At 50.3% G+C, this 21,690-nt stretch overlaps 2 protein-coding genes across 8 annotated transcripts in view; one reads left to right on the plus strand and one right to left on the minus strand.

Moving 5' to 3' along the window:
• Positions 1-3,871, plus strand: part of PAIP2 (poly(A) binding protein interacting protein 2) — a 30,010-nt gene extending 26,139 nt beyond the window's left edge. For all 4 annotated transcript variants that reach the window (XM_054488888.1, XM_054488886.1, XM_054488887.1 and 1 more), the window contains one exon: positions 2,885-3,871. In XM_054488888.1, coding sequence (XP_054344863.1) covers positions 2,885-2,941 — 57 coding nt within the window. In that variant the 3' untranslated portion in view covers positions 2,942-3,871. The remainder of the gene's footprint in view (positions 1-2,884) is intronic.
• Positions 349-21,643, minus strand: SLC23A1 (solute carrier family 23 member 1). Of its 4 annotated transcripts, none has more exons than XM_054488880.2 (15): positions 17,383-21,643; positions 16,656-16,769; positions 16,057-16,214; positions 14,972-15,060; positions 14,737-14,804; positions 14,383-14,564; positions 14,131-14,251; positions 13,853-14,009; positions 13,382-13,529; positions 12,754-12,859; positions 12,397-12,526; positions 12,150-12,293; positions 11,577-11,672; positions 6,157-6,423; positions 349-1,773 (listed from the first exon to the last, which is right to left on the minus strand). In XM_054488880.2, the coding sequence occupies exons 1-14, from the start codon at positions 17,416-17,418 to the stop codon at positions 6,176-6,178; spliced, it is 1,797 nt and encodes a 598-aa protein (XP_054344855.1). In that variant the 5' UTR covers positions 17,419-21,643; the 3' UTR covers positions 349-1,773; positions 6,157-6,175. The 4 variants fall into 4 exon arrangements, with proteins under 4 accessions (XP_054344855.1, XP_054344854.1, XP_054344856.1 ...); XM_054488879.2 differs by having other exon boundaries at positions 14,725-14,804; XM_054488881.2 differs by lacking the exon at positions 11,577-11,672 and having other exon boundaries at positions 14,725-14,804.
• Between the last annotated feature and the right edge of the window lie 47 nt (positions 21,644-21,690).

Consider the following 21,690-nt stretch of genomic DNA (forward strand, 5'->3'; position numbering starts at 1 on the left):
GATGGAGAAGTTTTGCTCTTTAATCTTGTCTTGGCTGGGTGCAGTGGCTCATGCCTGTAATCCCAACACTTTGGGACACCGAGGCACGCGGATCATGAGGTCAAGAGTTCGAGACCAGCCTGACCAACATGGTGAAACCCCGTCTCTACTAAAAATACAAAAATTAGCTGGTCATGGTGGCGCGTGCCTGTAATCCCAGCTACCTGGGAGGCTAAGGCAGGAGAATCGCATGAATCCGGGAGGTGGAGGTTGCAGTGAGCCAAGATGGTGTCATTGCACTCTAGCCTGGGTGACAGAGTGAGACTCTGCCTCAAAAAAAAAAAAAAAAAAAAAAAAAAAATAGGGAGGTGGGGGGAATTGTGATAACTAAACATCAGCACTAGAGTGAGAACTGGCTGGGTCCACTGAACTAATCTGTACACCATAATTACCTATGAAGCATTAAATACAAAAATCAGTTCTTTAGTTACATCCCAACATGCTAAGTTGTCTGGGCATGTTAATTTTTTAAAAGTACTACAGAGGATTTATTATACAGCCAACTTGCCTGAGTCGGTCATTTGGAAACCATTCTTCTAAAGGATGGTGTAGAGAGCACTGAAGTTTACATTGTGGTATAGCCTTTGTTGCAGTAAGTGATGGTAACCCATTTGAGCAGCTGTATGATCTGAATAGTCTGGGGGCGGGGGGGGGGTTATGATTACTTACGGCTACATTAGTCACCGTAAATAATCCCAGTTGCCCTGCAGAGTAATACTCTTGGCTGAGCATAATGTATAACTTTAATCTGGACCCAGTATAATTCCATAGTACAGAAGCTGGTTTGTTCTTCTCAGTCTATTTGATATTACTTTGTTTCATTCTTATTCTTCTGTCGTTCCCAGAAAATTGTTCATTTAAGAACACTGTGCCTGGATGTGGTGGCTCATGCCTGTAATCCCAGCACTTTGGGAGGCCAAAGTGGGAGGATCACTTTGGCCCAGGAGTTTGAGACCAGCCTGGGCAACAAAGGGAGACCCTGTTTCTACAAAAAGTTTAAGTTAGCTGGGTGTGGTGGCACAGGCCTGTGGTCCCAGGTACTCGGGAGGCAGAGGCCAGAGGATCACTTGAGCCCAGGAGGCCGATGCTGCAGTGAGCTGTGATTGTGCCGCTGCCCTCCAGTCTAAGCAACAGAGCGAGTCCATGTCTCAAAAAAAGAGAAAAGGAATGCTGCTTTTTTTTCTTAAACTTCACACTTTTAAAATGTAGATACATTATTTCCCTTGGGGGAAGGGAGAATATATCCTGTCCAAAGAAACTGCTATGTATAAATTACGAAACTAAAATTATTTCTTCAACATGATGTTTAATATTATGCATTAGTCTTGAAGTGATGTAGGGTCAAATTCAATGTAAAAGCCTTCCAGCATACCTACATTTCAGGCCCTGGAACCTGCCCTCATTTCTTTTTATTTTTATCAACTTGCAGTCCAAAATATCACAGAGGAAAATTTCTAGCTGTTCTTCCTAGATGCTGACAAGTCTACTTAGGAGAGTAAAGATTTAGAGACATAGCATAACATTGGTACAAGTCTCTAAGACTCAGACTTTGGCCCATCCGTCCCCCCCCCCCGCCCCCCACCTTTTTTTTTAACTGATACAAAAATTTGAATCCCAGAGAAAGGTGACTTATCTGAGTTTACATAGAAGTTAGTTAGGGGCAGGGCTGGGATTTCAGACTTAGGTCTTCTGGTTCCCCATGTAGTTTTCTTTTCCTGTTATATACCATGCTTCCTGTGGGAATTAGAAGACGGCAATTGTAGAAAAACAACTCTACATTTTTAGTGAGGATTCTAAAGTAAAATTAATCCATCAGCAATTCCCCAGTTACTTTAAACATAATTTCAACACTTGTTTAACATGTTTCCTTGGTATTTAGTGTTTAAAGAAAGCTACATACCATAGTTCGATTAACAGACTTCCTTGTTCCGTGCTATTCCTTTAATTTATGTGAAGTTACTGGATTTCTGGTTACACTTAAGCAAACTGAATTTCAATTCCTACTTTCTCTTTAGAAAATTGATGTAATTTAGGCCGGGTGCTGTGGCTCACACCTGTAGTCCCAGCATTTTGGGAGGCCGAGGCAGGCAGATCACGAGGTCAGGAGATCAACACCGTCCTGGCTAACACGGTGAAACCTCTTCTCTACTAAAAATACAAAAAATTAGGCCGGGCGCGGTGGCTCACGCCTGTAATCCCAGCACTTTGGGAGGCCAAGGCGGGCGGATCACCAGGTCAGGAGATCGAGACCATCCTGGCTAACATGGTGAAACCCTGTCTCTACTAAAAATACAACAAAATATTAGCTGGGTGTGGCGGCAGGCGCCTGTAGTCCCAGCTGCTCAGGAGGCTGAGGCAGGAGAATGGTGTGAACCCGGGAGGCGGAGCGTGCAGTGAGCTGAGATCGCGCCACTGCACTCCAGCCTAGGCGACAGAGTGAGACTCAAGTCTCATAAAAAAAAAAAACTAAATAAATAAATAAAAATATAAAAAATTAGTTGGGTGTGGTGGCACGTGCCTATAGTTCCAGCTACTCGGGAGGCTGAGGCAGGAGAATTGCTTGAACCCAGGTGGCAGAGGTTGCAGTGAGCCTAGATCGTGCCACTGCACTCCAGCCTGGGCGACAGAGCAAGACTCCGTCACAAAAAAATAAAAAAATTGATGTAATTTAATATGATGTATAGCTTACATCTGGTTCTTTTTTGGGGTTAAGTATAGTCTTACAGACTGAGTTCTTTTGTCTTTTTTTTTTTTTTTTGGAAGATGTTTTTGCATGAGGATCTAGGTTGACTTAGTACCTGAAACTGTGTTAATGAACTTGCTTTTTTATGTACTTATTTTCCAGGTCAAGAGCAATCTGAATCCAAATGCAAAGGAGTTTGTTCCTGGGGTGAAGTACTGAAATATTTGAGTAGACGGGGCCCTCTTTTGGTGGATGTAGCACAATTTCCACACTGTGAAGGCAGTATTAGAAGACTTAATTGTAAAAGCTCTCTCGTCACTGTGTTACACTTATGCATTGCCAAAGTTTTTGTTAGTCTTGCATGCTTAATAAAAGTGCTGAGACTGTTATTAAGTAAAAAGCTGTCAAACATTTACTGAAAATAGAATTGGCCCCATGGCTTGATGTGAAGACAGCAAGGAAAGAAGCACCAGTCAAGTTGTGAACAAGCACCAAATTAAAAGACCTAAACCTTACTAAATTGTCTTTTTTTGAGGCTAATCTATCACTTGTTAATGTCTAAACTTTAAAATCAGTACATTTGAGTTCCAGCTGTTAAGCATATTTCTCAGACTTAAATTGGATTATGTCCGCATCAAAAAGAATCTCCGTTTTCTGAAGGTCTGTTCGTTAATTTGAGATAATTTGTTAAAGACAAGTGTGTCATATTACTGAGGCTACAAGTTAGTCAGCAGATGAGTACCAGTCCAGCCTTTTCTGGTATGTTATTGTTAGAAATATTGAGTTCTAATGTTACATCTGAGGAAGTATGTAATTTGAGAATTGTAACTTCTAAGGGATTCACTGCATCATAGCTATGCCTGTATGGAGTCTAACATATGACCAACACCAACCCGTAATCCAGCTGAACAAAGATACTGTAACATTATGATTTGAGTGGTGCTTTTCCTTGCTTTGTTAACCATCACAAGAGTCTGCAGCACAACTTTTCTTTTAACAAAGCTAGAACAGTTTTGGCTTCTTAAACTTCATATTTGGGTAGGTTAAGCTGCCATACGTGTTCAGTGTGAATAGTGTTTAAGTTGAAAATATTGTAAAAAATTATATTTTTTCAAAAATATTTAAAAAAATAAATAATAGTAGAACTGAGCAGATGGTTGTGTTTATTGGTGCTGGAATGTACTGTAGTGGTGTTACTCACTTGAGTATGGGCCCAGTGCCTCAGGACAATCTTGCTGGCAAAATGTGCTAAGCTTTCAGGCTTTGTTAGATTCTAACAGGTATGTTGCCATGCAAGTGCCTTTCCAGAATATAGCAGTAGAATAACCCCATTGCCCATCCTTGCTTCTTAATCACCTCAGACTTCAGTGTCAGGGGAATCCTAGATAGTCATGTAAGAAACTTTACGGCTGACCAATATGATGGTGACCTTGCTCTAATAGAACCTCCATTGTTTTTTGTTCTTCACAAGGGCTTTTCTTGAGCTTGTTAGGTTGAAAAAGATTAAGAGAGCCATATAGTCAGTTCTGACTCACATTCTTCTGGCAGTGGGTGCGGGGGAGGTTCCTTGGTGTGGGCACCTGTACCCCAGTGTGTGGTTGGTTGGTTGGTTGGTTGGTTGGTTTTTGGAGCTGGAGTCTTGCTCTGTTGCCCAGGCTGAAGTACAGTGGCACGATCTCAGCTCACTGCAACCTTCACCCCCCAGGTTCAAGTGATTCTCCTTCCTCAGCCTCGCAAATAGCTAGGATTACAGTTGTGTGCCACCACACCTGGCTAATTTTTGTATTTTTAGTAGAGACCGAGTTTCACCACGTTAGCCGGGCTGGTCTTGAACTCCTGACTTCAGGTTATCCACCTGCCTCGGCCTCCCAAAGTGCTGAGATTACAGGCGTGAGCCACCGCACCCAGCCTTTATTTATTTATTTATTTATTTATTTATTTATTTATTTATTCATTCAAGACAGAGTCTCACTCTGTCACCCAGGCTCGAGTGCAGTCATGCAATCTCAGTTCAATGCAACCTCTGCCTCCTGGGCTCAAGCGATTCTCCTGCCTCAGCCTCAAGTAGCTGGGATTACAGGCGCCTACCACCACGCCTGGCTAATTTTTGTATTTTTTTAGTAGAGATGGGGTTTTGCCATGTTGGCCAGGCTGGACTCGAACTCCTGGCCTCAGGTGATCGCCCTTAAGAGTAAAGATTCTCTAATGTGGCTTTTGTTGGGGAAAAAAATTTAAAAAAAGAAAAGGGGGCTCTAGGCTGGGCGCGGTGGCTCACGCCTGTAATCCCAGCACTTTGGGAGGCCAAGGTAGGTGGATCATTTGAGGTTAGGAGTTTTGAGACCAGCCTGGCCAACATGGTGAAACCCCATCTCTACAAAAATTAGCTGGGCATGGTGGTAGACACCTGTAATCCCAGCTACTCAGGAGGCTGAGACAGGAGAATTGCTTGAACCCGGGAGGTGGAGGTTGCAGTGAGCCGAGATGGCGCCACTGCACTGCAGCCTGGATGACAGAGCAAGACTCTGTCTCAAAAAAAAAGGAAAAGGGAACCCTAGCCAGACTTCCTGGATGTGAATCCTGTGATCATGGGCATATCACTTAACCTTTCTGTACCTTCCTTTTCACATCTCTAAAATAGCAGTAATAACTGTCTCTGAATTATGTGAGTAGTTAATATATATAAGTACTTAAGACATAGAAAGTCCTGTTTTAAGTGTTGTTATTTTTACTATTAAGGAGTCATCTAGGCTACCCCCTCTTTTTGGGAACTTTTCTTGTCTGTCTGAAGGAACGTGCACATTGAACCCACTTCAGTGTTTAGTAGAGAGCCAGACATCTGCATTACAGATAGTGATGGAAGGTTTCCGAGCATCAGCTGCCCATGCGTTCTGAAGCCCTAAGGACAAAGTGTCACCTCATCAGGGCTTGTACAGGCATCGTTTTAGGATAAAGGCATCCTGTTTTAGAGGGTTTTAATTTTATGATGTTATTGAGACAAGGCAGTGTATATGAGAGGATTTTTCCTGTTCTCGTGCTGCATTTCTTAACATTTTCCATGTCGCATATCAAAGTGATACTTGTTTAGCATACTGGAGTACAAGAATGAGGCTGCTGGTGGCTAGAGTTCTTAGCTCAAGGACTCCAGTTGGCCCAGATTCTGCCCAGGTGTCTGGAAGGCTAGAGGATCTGCATTTGAGCATACTTGTAGCCTCTTAGTGGCCCACACTAGTTGGGAAGTTCTGCTGTTACTATGAAATGGTAAAGGAATTCCACCCAAAATCCGTATGTTGACTTTTTACCCAGCTCACCTTCTCTTTGAGGACATTCAAACAGTTTACAAGAAAGAGAACTGAGTAGTTTGGTTTTTCTTTGGTTAAAGCATAAGAATGTTTTGATTATTCAACCCTCCCACAAAAACCATAGACACTTCCTACCTTTCCTGGAAGTCATTTTTCAGACCTTGGTGCACACAGATGCAGTTTCTGTATTTTCTGGAGTGTCTTCTGGAATTGCAATCTGATCTTTTGAACTTAAAGAAAATCCTTTGAAGACTGGGCAGATAGGAATGTATTTCAGAAAGGCAATTCTTTTTACTATGCCCATCCCAATGGGGAAGTCGTAGCTCTTGAGGCTGGAAGACATGTCACTGTTGGCATGAGCCCCAGCTTTCCACTGTATCAGACCACGCTCCTCTGGGCTCCCTGGAAGAGGATAGTGGGGTCATTTACCAAGGCCAGCAACCCTCAGCCACCCCCACTTCCCGTAACCTAGTCCTAAGGCAGACTTCTGGAATCAAGTATCTTCCTTAACTATCATTTGGTCCTAAAACATGGCTGAATCTATGGTTTCTGAGCTCCTAACTTGGCCAGAGCTCTAAGGAACACTAAAGGATACTAGTTAGAATAGTATTTATTGTGTAACTACAGTGTGCCAGGCTCTGTGCTGAGTGCTTTAATTTCATTATCTTGTTTCTTCAAAACATACCCCTGGGAGATGTATAGACACCATTGTACAAATTTTTATTTTATTTTATTTTATTTATTTATTTTTTTGAGACAGTCTCGCTCTGTTGCCCAGGCTGGAGTGCATTGGCACGATCTCGGCTCACTGCAACCTCCTCCTCCTGGGTTTAAGCGATTATCCTGCCTCAGCCTCCTTAGTAGCTGGGATTACAGGCATGCACCACCATGCTCAGCTAATTTTTGTATTTTTAGTAGAGATGGGGTGTCACTGTCTTGGTCAGGCTGGTCTTGAACTCCTGACCTTGTGATCCGCCCGGCTTGGCCTCCCAAAGTGCTGGGATTATAAGCATGAGCCACTGTGCCCGGCCTATACAAAATTTTAAGATGAAGAAAGGGACAAAACGTTAAGTAATTGTGAACCTAAATCTGTGAGTGTGTAGTAATGTGTGTTAGGCCCGTGGGGACCAAATCAGGTCCAGATTGTGTTCTGGGGGTAAGGGAGGCATATTTTGAAACACTGTAATCAGTGTTAATATTTCATATTATGATTCCATATGTGAAAAATAAGCTCATTTTTATAATACAAACTTCAGAAAGTCAAGCTAAATAAAATCTTTGGAGGTAGGGATACACCAAATAATTTGTTTGTTTGTTTGTTTTTGAGACAGAGTCTTGCTCTGTTGCCCAGGATGGAGTGCAGTGGGTTGATCTCGGTTCACTGCAACCTCCGCCTCCCAGATGCAAGCGATTCTCCTGCCTCAGCCTCCCGAGTAGCTGGGATTACAGGTGTGACCCACCACGCCTGGCTAATTACTGTAATTTTAATAGAGATGAGGTTTCACCATGTTGGCCAGGCACTGGTGTCGAACTCCTGACCTCAAGTGATCAGCCCGCCTTGGCCTTGCAAAGTTCTGGGATTATAGGCGTGAACCACTGAGCCCGGCTAGTAATTTTTACAACTAGGAATTCTCCCTCAGGTGGGACAGGGTCACATGAGATCTCAGGTTTTCACAAGAGGGCTGGGATCGACAAAGACTAAAATACTACAAATCAAGCAGAAGGAGTAGGAATTTCCACTTGCTGGCAGCCCAGGCTGAGAACAAACCCATGAGCAGCACAAACCAAGTTATGTTCCAAAATCTCACAGGAGAGGGCACTGAGGGAAGGTGGAGTCCCCAGGGAAGACTACCTGGAAGAGACACTGTTTGATTGGGCTTGGCTCCACAAAGGGCATACACAGTCTGGAAGAGACACTTTGATGGGCTTGGCCGTACAAAGGGCACACACAGTGGGCACAGTAGAGTGGGATGAGCCACAGGTGTGGTGTAGGACTGTGTTCCTGGTGTCCGATTACCTCGCACCACTGCCAAGACACACATGGCAGCCAGCCCAGAGCTCCTTCTAGCAGACCAGTCAGCCTGCCCACTACATCCCAACCTTCAGTGCCTTCTATACTTCTCCAAGCTCCCTCCTTTTTCCTAGGCCTCACCCACTCTCCCTCATCAGTAAACCCTCCCAATAACTCCAGCCCGGCTTCCTTAATTTCATTGCTTGCTTAAATCTAGTTTTACCACCTATCTTGTGCCAGGAGCTCCTCTAAACAAATTGTTACTGACTTACACTTTTTGGCATATCCTCCTCAGTGTCTGATTCAGGGCCAAGCTGGTAAGCTCTAGCAGCATGTGCTGAACTAAACGGACTGCCCTCTAAAGTTGGGCTCTGGATAGGTAAAGACAAAGAGCACCCTGTCTCTACTAAAAATACAAAAAATTAGCCAGGCGTGGTGGCGGGCACCTGTAGTCCCAGCTACTCGGGAGGCTGAGGCAGGAGAATGGTGTGAACCTGGGAGGCGGAACCAAGATTGCGCCACTGCACTCCAGCCTGGGTGACAGAGCGAGACTCCGTCTCAAAAAAAAAAAAAAACAATAAAAAAAAAACATGCAAAATGGCCCGTCCCCAGCAGGAAGTTAAGGGCTGGAAAAGTCTTTTGCTATTCCATGGTTAAGGACAGGGTTTTGAGCCAGCTAGACCTTAGTTTGAATCCAGGTTGTGTGACCTTAGGCAAGTGACTTAACCCCCCTGAGCTTTAGGTTCCTCAGTGGATACTGAAGACTGCTGAGCTTATGTGGCGTGACACATAGGATGATTCCTGGCAGGGACAGTTGTGATGCTCAGGTGGGTTGAAAGGTGGTGTATAAGGGACTCAGGCAGTTCTGCAGCTGTCGTTAAGGATGACTGGATAGCTTAAACTAGCCATCCAAGTCACAAAGAAGCCTCTTCATGTACCGATGCCTACCCAGATGCTCTCCATCTCCTCATATTCCCTAGGCATTGAGGCTGCCACTTGACTGTCTCAGGCCTATAGGATGGTCTGTTCCAGCCCCCAGTCTAGCATCCTCTAAATGGGCAGGGGTACCATGTTCAAATACCCACCCATCCATCGAAGGGACAGCTGCTACCAAGAGCACCCTCCTTTGATTCTGCCTAAAATCCTATGGGGAACCCTGGCCCTCCTCTGTCCTCCCCAACCCCAACCCACCAGCTGTGCAGAGACAGCCTCTGACACCTATGTTATGTGAATATAAACACTTGGATCTTCAGACAGAGGGAGGCAGACAGGACCTGTGGCTGTGATCAGGCTGGTAAGTGACGAAATGGAGGCCCATCGTCTTGCTACTACCATCCCTTATGTCTCTATACTGATGCAGTCATTAACTCCTGTCTCCATGGAGCCTTCCCCAGTCCTGCAGCCCAGGTCCCCTGAAACCCTCCACAGAGGCAGTATGGTGCAGTCGATGGGACACAGGCCATTGACTGCGTCAGATGGGTGTTGTTAAAAATCCCAGATTTAGCTAGATGGTATATAGGATGCACCTGTACTCTCAGCTCTTCAGGAGGCTGAGGCAGAAGGATTGCTTGAGTCCAGGAGTTTGAGGCTGTAGTATGCTATGATCACACCTGTGAATAACCACTGCACTCCAGCCTGGGCAACATAGACCCCCATCTCAATTTAAAAATAGAGGCTAGGTGTGGTGGCTCACGCCTGTAATCCTATCACTTTGGGAGGCCGAGGTGGGCAGATCACTTGAGGTCAGGAGTTTGAGACTACCCTGGCCAACATGGTGAAACCCTGTCTCTACTAAAAATACAAAAATTAGCTGGGCGTGGTGGTGCACACCTGTAATCCCAGCTACTTGGGAGGCTGAGGCAAGAGAATCGGTTGAGCTCAGGAGGTGGAGGTGGCAGTGAGCCAAGATCATGCCATTGTGCTCCAGCCTGGGTGACAAGAGCAAGACTCCATCTCAAAAAAAAAAAAAAAATAGAGGACAGGTATGGTGGCTCACACCTGTAATCCCAGTACTTTGAGAGGCTGAGATGGGAGGATCACTTGAGCCTAGGAGTTCAAGACCAACCTTGGCAATAAAGTGAGACCCCGTCTCTACAAAAAATTAAAAAATTAGCCGGGCATGGTAGCATGCACCTGTGCACCGGTAGTCCCAATTATTTGGGAGGCTGAGGCAGGAGGGTCACATAAGCCTGGGAGTTTGAGGCTGTAGTGAGCTATGATTGTGCCACTACACTCCAGTCTGGGTGATAGTCTGAGACCCTGTCTCAATTAAAATATATATCCCAGATTTGCGATGTTTTAATTTTTTTTTTTTTTTTTTTTTTTTTTTTTTTTGAGATGGAGTCTCGCCCTGTCACCCAGGCTGGAGTGCAATGGCACGATCTCGGCCCACTGCAACCTTCGCCTCCCGGGTTCAAGCAATTCTGCCTCAGCCTCCCGAGAAGCTGGATTACAGGCACACGCCACCACACCCAGCTAATTTTTGCATTTTTAGTAGAGACGGGGTTTCACCATGTTGGCCAGGCTTGTCTCAAACTCCTGACCTCGTGATCCACTCGCCTTAGCCTCCCAAGGTGATGGGATTACAGGCATGAGCCACCACGCCCAGCCGTGATGTTTTAATTTTGTGACTTTATGACTTTGTGGTTTTTGAGGATGAAGTAAGACACTTAGCTCTGCCTTACCTATAGTATATGTTTGCTAAATGTTAACTGTTTGTTATCAGAGCACCTGGTGACATTTATTTTATATATTTACTGGCATCTTTATATGGGCCCCACAAAGTATCCTCCACAATCTTTGCAAAAAGCTCTGGTACCAGAGGGAAATGTTAGTGGCTCTTCTAGTCGCCATTGTGGCAGGCTGCTCACATATTTGGAGTGGATGGATTTTGCCAACAAACTGATGCTGCATTTATCTCTGTCCTACTCTGAAGAAAGCAAAGACATCCCTCAGCCCAGTGGCTATGAAGAAATGGAGAGGAGGCCAGGTGCAGTGGCTCATGCCTGTAATCCAGCACTTTGGGAGGTTGAGGCGGGCGGATCACTTGAGGTCAGGAGTTCAAGACCAGCCTGCCCAACATGGTGAAACCCCATCTCTACCAAAAATACGAAAATTAGCTGGGCATGGTGGCAGCCACCTGTAGTCCCAGCTACTCAGGAGACAGGAGAATCACTTGAACCCCCCGGGAAGTGGAGGTTGCAGTGAGCTGAGATCGCACCACTGCACTCCAGCCTGGGTGACAGGGCGAGACTCCATCTCGAAAAAAAAAAAAAAGGAAAGAAATGGAAAAAGTGGAGAGGAAAGGATTCACAGGGTCCAGCAGTGACTCTTCTGGCCCCTTCCTCTTCAAGACCTCTGAGGCATGTCTGTGCCTCATTCTCTCCCTCCAGCCGGTGAGCACTCCACCAGCCCTTATATTCCTGATGCTCCCTGCAGGGCCTGCATCGCATGGGACCTAGCCACAGCTCCAGCTTAGAGGCCATCTGTTGGAGTCCATGAGTCCAGCCTAGTTCTTCATTCCCCTCCCAGGACCGAACCATACCTGGCACTGTGTTGTCAAGTATGAAAGCAAGGCACCCGCCCACAAACATCTCCGTGGTCAGCAGCACAGTCAGAATCTGATCCACTTCAAGAATGCCTGTGGAATAGGCCAAGGGCCAATGGGTGTCATGGCCCAATCCGGAGAGCAGAGTTGAGGGACTTCCTTTTGTGCAGCCATGGCAAAGGAACAGTACAAAGCCCTGTCTCAAACCTATCTCTGTCTTTCCTATCTCTGGGTTAAAATCCCAATTCTGCCAGTTGCTAGTTGTTCACCTGGGACAAATCACTGAGCCTCATCTTCCTCATCTGTAAAATTGAAATGATAATGGAGAAATGATAAGTGTAGATAAATGGAGCTGTTTTGAAAATTAAATAAGCACATGTAAAGGTCAATATCTGTCCACAGGAAGTGTCTTAGTAAAGGACAGCTGTGACCCAGGCTCTCAGCTGCTGGTTGACACCCAGAGTTGGGTACGATTTGTGGCTGTAGCTGTGCGAAGCCTTTGAGGGAGGGGGCTGTGCTCAAAATTTTGGGCCCACCCCGCCTTTGGAGACAGTAAACAGCTGGAGGCACCTGTATTGATGGCGCCAGGATTGGACTCCAGGTAATTGGGCAGCGTGAGCCCGAAGAACATGGAAAATCCCAGCACGAAGAGGTTGCGAGAGGAGTTCATGTCCACAAATTGCAGGTTGGACAGCCCCACAGCTGTAATCATGCCTAAGGGCGCAGGAGAACGGCTGGAGGCGCCGCACACGCGCAATCCAGGTGGGTCCCACTCGGCGACCCGCACCGCGACCCGTGGCCCGCTCCGGACACTCACCAAAGAGAGTGCAGAACATGCCCCCGAGGATGGGGTCAGGCAGCGAGGCGAAGAGGGCCGTGAACTTGCCGATGGTGCCCAGGACCAGCATGATAGCCGCACCATACTGCACCACGCGCCGGCTGCCCACCTGCCGGGGAGCCAGCGGGGAAGCTAGACCTGGGGACGAGGCTGGGGCGGGGTTAGTTCCAGGGGCGGGGCCTGTTATAAGAGCGAGGCATAAACCTACTGGGGCTTGATGCGGGGGCGAGGCCTCTCAAAGACAGGGTGGGGCTAAACCAAAGTGGGGACCGAGTTGGGGCGGGGCCTGCGGCCCACGGAATTAGGGCAGGACTTGGCTCTGGCTCGTCGCGACACCTTGGTAATTCCCAGGACGCCAATGTTGGGACTGGACGAGGTGGACCCGTTGCCCGTGCCCAATAGCCCCGCGATGATGCAGCAAATGCCTTCGGTGAAGATGCCCCTGGGAGGAAAGGGAGAGTCGGGGCTCGGTCCAGCCTCTGCACCAGTCTGTGTTCCCCCATCATCTTAGCAAGCTGCGGTCCTCTGGGGCTGTGGGGGCTGCAGCTATCAGCTGTAGCACTCCCTACTCCAGGCCAGAGTGCTCAGGCTCCAGAGCTAGTCCTAGTGCCCTGGCACTTACTCCTGTGGGTAATTCTGGCCTTCAGTTTCCTCCTGGGATAAATACCGGTGCCTGTCTCACAAAATGCTTCAAAGATTGCATAAGAATGCACAGCCAGAGCCCGGCACATGGAGGGCTGTCAATGACGGTGGTTCCCTTTGGACTCCGCCATCTTCTCAGCTACTCCCAGCAACGACAGAGGGGTGATAAGAGGGCACCCCCATCGCACAAACGAGGAGAATGAGGTCTGGAGCGTGTTCCCGACTTGCCTAAGCCTACCCCCTGGGCCTCCACCCCATTCCTATGTGTGCTTCCTGGGGGGCCCCTGAGGAGATCAGATACTGAGGAGGGCAGGTAGGCTACCTGTTGATAGCATGTACTGGAGGGGGTGGTGCACCAGCCAGGCGGGCACAGGCGTAGTAATCTCCGATGGACTCAATGATGCCTGCCAGAGTGGCGCTGAACATTCCCAGGACGGCAGCCGCAGTCACTGTGGGCAGGCCCCACTGACCTGTGCCCAGAGCGAGACAGGATGGTGGCTACAGTGAGGAGACTGTGATGGTTAGGAATAGACAGGGCAGTGCTGGAAGGAGCAAGAGCAGATCAGGAGACCTCAGGCTGGGATGGGAGCTATACAGTTGTGGGAGCTTATTTGAGTCACTCAGAGCCAGGAAGTGGGACTGAAGCTTTGTCTAAGTAAAACACCACTCTGCTGGGCGCACTATAAATGTGCAGCTAATGCTAGGTGTGTCATCTGCTGGATTGGGGTCACCAGGAGTCTGTCTCATAGGTGGTCTCAGTTGGGGGCAGAGGGGCCCAAGGGGTGTTGCTCACAGGGGTAGGGGATGCGGATCCAGGGTGCGATAGCCATGATGTCACCACGGGCATCGGTTCGTGCCTGGAAGCCATAGGCTTTTGGGTCTGCGGGCAGCACGTCTGTCAAGGTCAGGACGTAGCAGAGCAGCCACACGGTCATGATGGCCAGCACGATCTGAAGCAGGGGGGTGAGGGGGCACTGAAGGCACTGTAGGTCTCTGTCCAGGCTAACCTGCTCCCACCTCAGCCCAAGCCCTGGCCATAATCCCAGCCCCAGCCGCCTGCCAGGTCCTCACAGGAAACATTTTGAAGATCTGGATGCGGAGGAGAGTGAGGCCCTTGCCCCAGCGGTAGACAGGCAGCAGGAAGGTGAGGTTGCGCAGGTACTGGGAGAAGAGGATGATCAGGAGAATGGAGCTGGGGGCAGAGGCACAATCAGGAAGTGGGTGGGAGGCCAGGCTGGGGCCGGGAGCCGGGAAGAAGGACCACAGACGTGAAGAGGGTAGGGTGCTGGGGCTGGGCAGGGATCAGGCCTGGTGCCTGCTCACCAAGCTGAGATGCCCCAGTGGGAGCCAGCTCGGTCGCCAGCAGCTTGGAAGACAGAAAGGCCAATGAGGGAGACAGTGGGGGTGACTGTGAGAGGCCCAATGTAGTTGAGCAGGGCCCCAGGCAGCCCCAGCAGGCCAATCACCACCTCCACCACGCTGGACACCATGATTGCACCTTGGACCTGGAAGGGCAAACATCAGCCGTAAGTCACCACGTAAAGGTCATGACCTGGCTGCTGCTAGCAGGAACAAAGCTCCTGGACCACCTCCTCAAATCCCCAAACTCAGCGGCCACCCTCACTCCCATACAGCCCCTCCTCAGGACCCGGCCTCTTCGCTTACATGCAAACCCACCTCCCGTATCCGTGGGTGCCAGATATGAGAGGTGTTCAGGGGCAGACTCCAGTTACCGTAGATCTCCTCTGGGGGTAGAGTCAGGGACACACACACGGACCAGGTACAGAGACAGAGAGGGAGAGAAGATGCTGCCATGGCTGCACCCTGGTGTCTGGACCCGGGACAGTTGCTCAGACCTCCAGGTCTCTGGGCCTCCCCTTTTCCCCAGTGCAGACCCCAGAAGTGTACCCACCTTCTGGGGGGCATTTCCATCTCTCCAGAGCCAGTATGGCTTTGGCTGGAACCAGAAATGCAAAGGCACTGGCCTGGAACAGCGGCAGCCTGGAGGAGAGGCACAAAGCAACAGGGGTGGGGAGGGGCGGGTGGGGAGGAGGGATATAGACGCGGGGAGAGATTAGGAAAGGAGAGCACAGAGACAGTGACAGAGACACGAGGGACAAGGGCAGATGGAAATCGTTGAGGCCCCAGGGAAGACCATCTCTAACATTTTGGCTGCCCAAGGAATAAAACAAATGGAGCCCCCAGCTCAAAACCTGCCCCCTTCCCACCACCAGCTCCTGCACCGTGAGGAGGGAGCACCTGCCCGGAAGTGGACAACTCAGTTCCCGCATCTGGGTTTCTCTCACAATCTTCCCCTGTCCCCCGCCGCTCAAACAGCTCAAATGCCACCCAAGCCTAGGGCTGTGCACTCGGGGGCGTGGGGACCCGGAAGGGTGGGCTGTCGAAGAGGCTGGCACCAGCCCTGGGAGCTAGCTCAGGGCTGCCATTTGGGCAGTATTCAGAATGAGGCTTAAGAGGGGAGAGCCGGCTAGGCTTGGTGCCTCACGCCTGTAATCCCAGCACTTTGGGAGGCCAAGGTGGGCAGATACAAATACAAAATTAGCCGGGCATGGTGGCGCATGCCTGTAATCCCAGCTACTTGGGAGGCTAAGGTGGGAGAATTGCTTGAACGCGGGAGAATCGCTTGAACCCGGGAGGTGGTGGTTGTGGTGAGCCGAGATCACGCCACCGCAATCCAGCCTAGGCAAAAAGAGCAAAACTCCGTCTCCAAAAAAAAAAAAAAAGGAGTGGAGAGCCAGCGAGGGTACATTCCCTTAAACTTGCAGATGCCTGGTCTTTGAAGGGTGCCTAGATCAAGGTTCCCAGGGTTGGGGCTGTGCTGCCCAGCTCTAACGCTGGCCTGGGATAGGAGAAGCAGGTGGAGGCAGATAGTGGCTTTTTTGTCTCACCGGTGTCCTCTGGGAGCCCACCTGCTCCTGTTGTGTGGATCACAGTGGAGGGGTGGCAGGGGGCGGGGGGGGGGGCTGGGCGGCTCACCGGATGCCCAGGGTGGTCTGGATGAGAGTGGTGATGCCCACGCACGTGAAGATGGTGCCGATGAGCTGACTAACCATGTGCTGGTCGTGGCCCACACACAGCGCCTCAGCCAGCAGGAAGGGCACGGCGATGGTACCACTGAAGCATGTCAGGTAGTGCTGGGCAGAGGGAGAGAGCAGAGTGCATGAGGCAGGACCCCAGAGCTCCAGGGAGAGGGGACAGCCTGGTGTCCTCATGCCTGCCTCAGCAGGCCTGGACCCGGCTGCCTGCCCAGACTGGCAGTCCCCACAAGGGATTCCCAGAGAGCTACTGCTGACCACTCTGGGGGTCACTAATTTCCGCCCAAGATATTCCTGCAGCTTCCGTGGAGTTGGCTCTGCTCCCTGTCACCAACACCCCACCTGGCAAGCGTCACACTCCCCCAGGGAGTTCATCTTCTTTCAGGACTCAGCCTCTTCCCGACTCCTGCTTGCTGACAGCCACTGTGCTGACCTCAGGTTTTTCTTCCTGTTACCCAAGATACTCCCTGCTGGCCAGGGAGGGGCTGGAGTCCCCGGGGAGTGTGCAGAATGAGGGCGGGGAGGCCCTGGGGGACCCACCTGGAAGCCCAGCAGGATGCACAGGTACCAAGGCGGCACGTCCTCGATCTTGTACAACATGTCAAACTTAGGCTCTGTGGGTAGCGGGGTCGGGGGGTCCCTGGTGGATTCATGCTGGAGGCAGCAGAGATAAGTAGCTTAGGGTGGAGTGATGGGGACAGGCAAAATCCATTCTGCCCCAGAATCAATCAGGCAGCCCAAGTGGCCTGTCAGCAACTGAGAGTGGGGTTCCCGCCCTCCCCAACAGTCCATCCGCCCGGCTGCCACACGGCCTGGCCACAGTTGTCTCCCACTTCGCATTGCTTCCCGCAGGGATGAGTCTACTGTGCCAGCTTCTAAAGCCCTCAGGACCTGCCATTTTAGCCAGGGAAGTGGACCCTTAAGTCAGAAGTCTTGGAGACCACAGGAGAGGGGGCCAAGAGGGCTCAAGACTGTGGACAAGTCCAATCTGGTCCCACCTCTGCCCCCTGGAGATCCTTGGGGTGTCACTGGCGGGGAGGTTAGGCCCCTCCTGAACCCCAACCTGGAGTCAGCCAGTCCCAAAGCTGCAGGCTCCTTCACCCCCACCTCCACCCATCCGCCAGTTGCCACATTCAATTTGGGACAGTCACTCTTACCAAGTTCATCAGAACGTTTATCTCTGGCCTCCAGGAAGAAGGCCTGCACAAGCCCTCCAGCCCCCCACCCCCCCAGCCCCCACCTAGCCCCCACCCCCAGCCCCCAGCACCTGTGTCCGGCCCTCGGGGTCCTCCTGGGCCCTCATCTTTGGGGCACAGGTTTGAGCGGTTCCTGAGGAGAAGAGGGGATGACTTTACGAAGGCCAAGGAGGAGGACTTTACTCCACATATCAGGCATTGTTTGAAGTAAATCTGTAACCAGATGCCCAGCTCTGGATTGCGAAAGGGGGCCCCGGGCAGAGGTAATGTATTAACTCTCACTAGGACAATAAAAGCCACCCAAGCCTCTGCCACATGTGCCCTTCCCTGCCCACATCTGCGCCTGGGCGCCGGACCTGTTCTTGTTTCCCAAGAGAGGGCCAGAGTCGAGGGGGTGAGGACCAGAAGTTTACCAAGCCCCAGGTGAGCGGAGAAAGAGGGAGTGGAAACAGGCACTTATTATGTAACCCCCTGTATGAGGCCCTTCCCCACTGATTAATAACCAGTTCATCATTATCATCATCATCATAGTCATTCTCGTCATTGAGGAATGGCCTTGGCCTTGTGCCAAGAAACATGGATCTGCACTGTCCCAAGTAACCCCTGTGCTGGGCGGTATTAACCCCTTTAACAGCGAAGGAAACAGATTCAGTAGATGTGATTTGACCCAAGCCATGCAGATAGCAGGTTTGCAGAAACCAATCCTAAAATTCAGGTTGGTCTGAGCTGCCTTGCCCCCACCACCCTGCACCCCTCAGGGTCCCTGAGGCAGGCAGCAGATGGGCCTCTGCAGGCGGAGCTGCCTAGCTGTCAGGACACAGATCCCTTTCCCCTCCCAGCCACATAATTTCTGGGACCCAGTGCAAAGTGAGAATGTGAGGCCTTTATTCCAAAAGTATAAAGAATTTAAAGATAGCAAGAGCATTAGACGGAGCGTGGGGCCTTTCTATGCACCAAGCCCTGTGTGAGTGCCCATCACCCAGCCCAGGAAGGCAGTCCTGTGTCCAGCCTTTCCCCCCTCCTGGCAGGCCCAGCCCAGCCTGGCCCTAGGGCCTGAGGATGGCAGAGGGGGACATGCGGAGGGGCCCTAAGAGCTCAGGCTCCTCAGCTGGTGAGGGCTGGGCCTGAGGTCCCCATTCTGTTCCCCTCTGGGCTGCCCCAGCCCCAGCACTCTAGAGCCCACCTACTTCTGGGTCGCTGTGCCCATGGCCAGGCCCTGCCCGAAGGGCCAAGGGGCAGCACCGCTCTCCAGCTGGGCAGCAGCTTTATGCCACAGCACTGAGTCCACCTGCCTGCCGGCGTCCACACTGTTCCTCTGTCCGCCTGTCGTCTCCTCTCCCTCTTGGCTACTGCTCCCAATTTCCAAAGTTGCTGGACCAGTTTGAAGCCTCTGCAACTCCCCAGCACTTTTCTCTCCAACTTCTCCTCCCAGAACTCCCCAGGGTGCTGTGGAGACCAAGCCCGACCCCCTGCAGACACAGCTCCACGGACACTCAATTCAACCCAAACCACACAACACGCATAGAGAACAAGGTAGAGAACAAGGTCCCAGATCCATAGTAGCACGAAGGGGCCCACACACCCAGAGCTGATGCAGCCTCTCTAATCACCCCACAGAAACACAGGTCCACGTCACAGGTGCCCGGCTCCACACCCTGTCCTGACAGCTTAGTGGGTTTCTTGGGCCCTGACTTTCCTCCTGGTGTCTAGGGGTTCTCTTCTGAGTGAAGGCCACGGATGGTGGGGCTTCAGGCAGGTCCTGGAACAGGTGAAGGATGGAGGGGGCTGAGTGCAGCTCCCAGGGAAGCTGGAGTGGCCAGGGCCTGCCCCAGGCACCTCCATTCCCCCAGCAGCCCGCCTCCTCAGTCTCCTAAGTCTGAATCCCCTCTCAGCCCTACTACTACTCAGCCAGGGACTTGGCCCAAACATCTTCTGTTGTCTAAGTTTCGGTTTCTGCATCTGTCAAAGGGGGATTAGATTGTCTTCCTGTACATGGCTCTCGTGCAAAATAAAAATATTTCTAAAAACGAGGGTTAGAATGTTCTGTCTCTCTCCCAGGGCTTGGCCAGATCAAAGACACCCACAAAGGAAACTGAAAGTTCTGGTGCCACCGATCTCCAGTTCCCAGACCTAGGTGGGGTCCAGGGTTCCTTTACTAAGCAAAAGCCCCAGCCAGACGAATTTCCGGAGAAAGCAGGACTGAGAACCAAAATGTTGAATCTGGCTGGTCAGAAACCCAGGGCCCGTCCATACCAGCTGGGGTCAAAGGCAGAGTGTGGAAAATGAACAGCCGTTGGGTGTAGACCCAGTGAGACGTGTGTTCTGGGAGGGGTGCAGATAGCATGGAGTGGCTGGAGTAGGTGTGCCACAAGGTGGCCTGCGTGCACAGTTTTCCTTGGTTCTCTTTTCTCATGAAGGCTCTGAAGACCTGGGATGTCACTGAAACCACCTTTGCAAAATTATGAGTGAAACAGTGAAAGAGATCTAGCTTAATCAGTTCCATCTTGCTTCTAACCTCCAAGTTGTCCTTCTTCATTCCTGAGTGTAGGCTGAACTAACCTTGGGAGAAACTTCGTTTTTAGTTTATAGTCTAAAACAAAGACAATAACAGCCCTTTCTCAAAGCAGACCTCCTTCTTGCCTGAGGACTAGATTGCCTTTGTAGGATGGACTAACATTGGCCACAAGATTAGAAATTTTGGTTTAGGAGTCATGCAGCTGGAGGTTACAAGATTCTGACCCCCTCTAATCTGCTCCTAAGATCAGTGCTTGAGATGCTTTGCAGACCCTGCACTTGATAGATCAGCTGGCACCACCCAGATCCATAAATTGGCTCGTTGGGACTTGTGGCCCCCACCTAGGAACTGACTCAAGGCAAGGAGACAGCTTCGACTCCCTATTATTTCAGTCCTGACCAATCAGCACTCCTGGCTCACTGGCTTCCCCGCCATCCACCAAGTTGTCCTTAAAAACTCTGCTCCCTGAATGCTTAGGGAGACTGATTTGAGTGATAGTAAAACCCTGGTCTCCTGCACAGCCAGCTCTGCGTTAACTACTCTTTATTGCAATTCCCCTGTCTTGAGCAATCGGCTCTGTCTAGGCTTGGGCAAAGTGAACCCTTTGGGCGGTTACATCACCACACCATTAACGGCTCCCTCTTACCTCTGGAAGTTGTAGGGATGCAAATGCAAATTTGGCCTTCTGTAGGAGGGATGTAATATTGTGAAATATATATTTGGTCTTTGACCTCGTTTCCTGGAGTACAATTTCTAAAATCTTAGAATCCCCAAAATGATGTCTTCTTGTGTGCTAATGATTGACTGATGGCTGGCAGCCCCTAGGGTAGCTTCAGGACAGGGGCTGGTTACCAGAGAGACCAAGGCAGGATTTCAGCCTCCCCCCACCCCCCATCCCCAGCCAAGGGAGGGCAGACAGGTTGGAGGGTAAGTTGTTCGCCAATGGCCAATGGCTTAATGAATCATGCCTATGTAATGAATTATCCACAGAAACTCAAAAGGGCAGGGTTCAGAGAGCTTCTGGATAGCTGAACACGTGGAGGTTCCTGGACGGTGATGCATCCATGGAGGGCATGGAAGCTCCGAGCCCATTCCCCATACCTTGCCCTACACATCTCTTCATCTGTATCCTTTGTAACATCCTTTATAATAAACTGGTAAACGTTTCTCTGAGCTCTGCGAACCACTCTAGCAAATTAGTTGAACTCAAAGAGGGGGTTGTGGGAACCTCATCTTGAAGCCAGTAGGCCAGAAGCTCCAGAGGCCTGGAGTTGGAACTGGTGTCTGAATGGGGGACAGAACGGGGGACTGAGCCCTCAGCCTGTGGGATCTGACACTATCTCCAGGTAGATAGTGCCAGAATTGAATTTTGGAGGGCACCCAGCTGGTGTCGGCTGCAGAACTGCTTGCCTGGTGTGTGTGGGAAAGCCCCCATGCATTTGGTCACAGCCATCTTCTGTGTTGTTGTTGAGTGAGAGAATAGAAAAAGCATTTTGAAGGCTGGGCGCGGTGGCTCATGCCTGTAATCTCAGCACTTTGGGAGGCCAAGGCGAGCGAATCACCTGAGGTCAGGAGTTCAAGACCAGCCTGGCCAACATGGTGAAATCCCGTCTCTACTAAAAATACAAAAATTAGCCGGGCATGATGGTGGGTGCCTGTAATCCCAGCTACTCAGGAGGCTGAGGTGGGAGAATCGCCTGAACCTGGGAGGTGGAGGTTGCATCGAGCCAAGAACACTGCACTCCAGCCTGGGTGACAGAGTGAGACTGTCTCAAAAAAAAAAATCGATTTTGAGAGTTTTTTCTTTTTTTTTTTAGAAGGGACATCAGCAGAAACACCAATGTCTGCACTCCCAACCCCCCAA

This window comes from Pongo pygmaeus, chromosome 4 (genome assembly GCF_028885625.2).
Source record: "Pongo pygmaeus isolate AG05252 chromosome 4, NHGRI_mPonPyg2-v2.0_pri, whole genome shotgun sequence".
NCBI classification, from domain to species: Eukaryota; Metazoa; Chordata; class Mammalia; order Primates; family Hominidae; genus Pongo; species Pongo pygmaeus.

Bases quoted from the DNA above. Each gene is read 5' to 3' on its own strand.
- SLC23A1 (XM_054488879.2), bottom strand. From the start codon at position 17,418: ATGAGGGCCCAGGAGGACCCCGAGGGCCGGACACAG. The intron at 15,061-16,056 runs GTGAGCCGCCCA...CCTCTCCTCCAG, and splicing joins CAGACCACCCTGGGCATCCG to GCTGCCGCTGTTCCAGGCCA. The intron at 12,294-12,396 runs GTGAGTGTCCGG...CTGCGCCCTTAG, and splicing joins CATGTTCTGCACTCTCTTTG to GCATGATTACAGCTGTGGGG.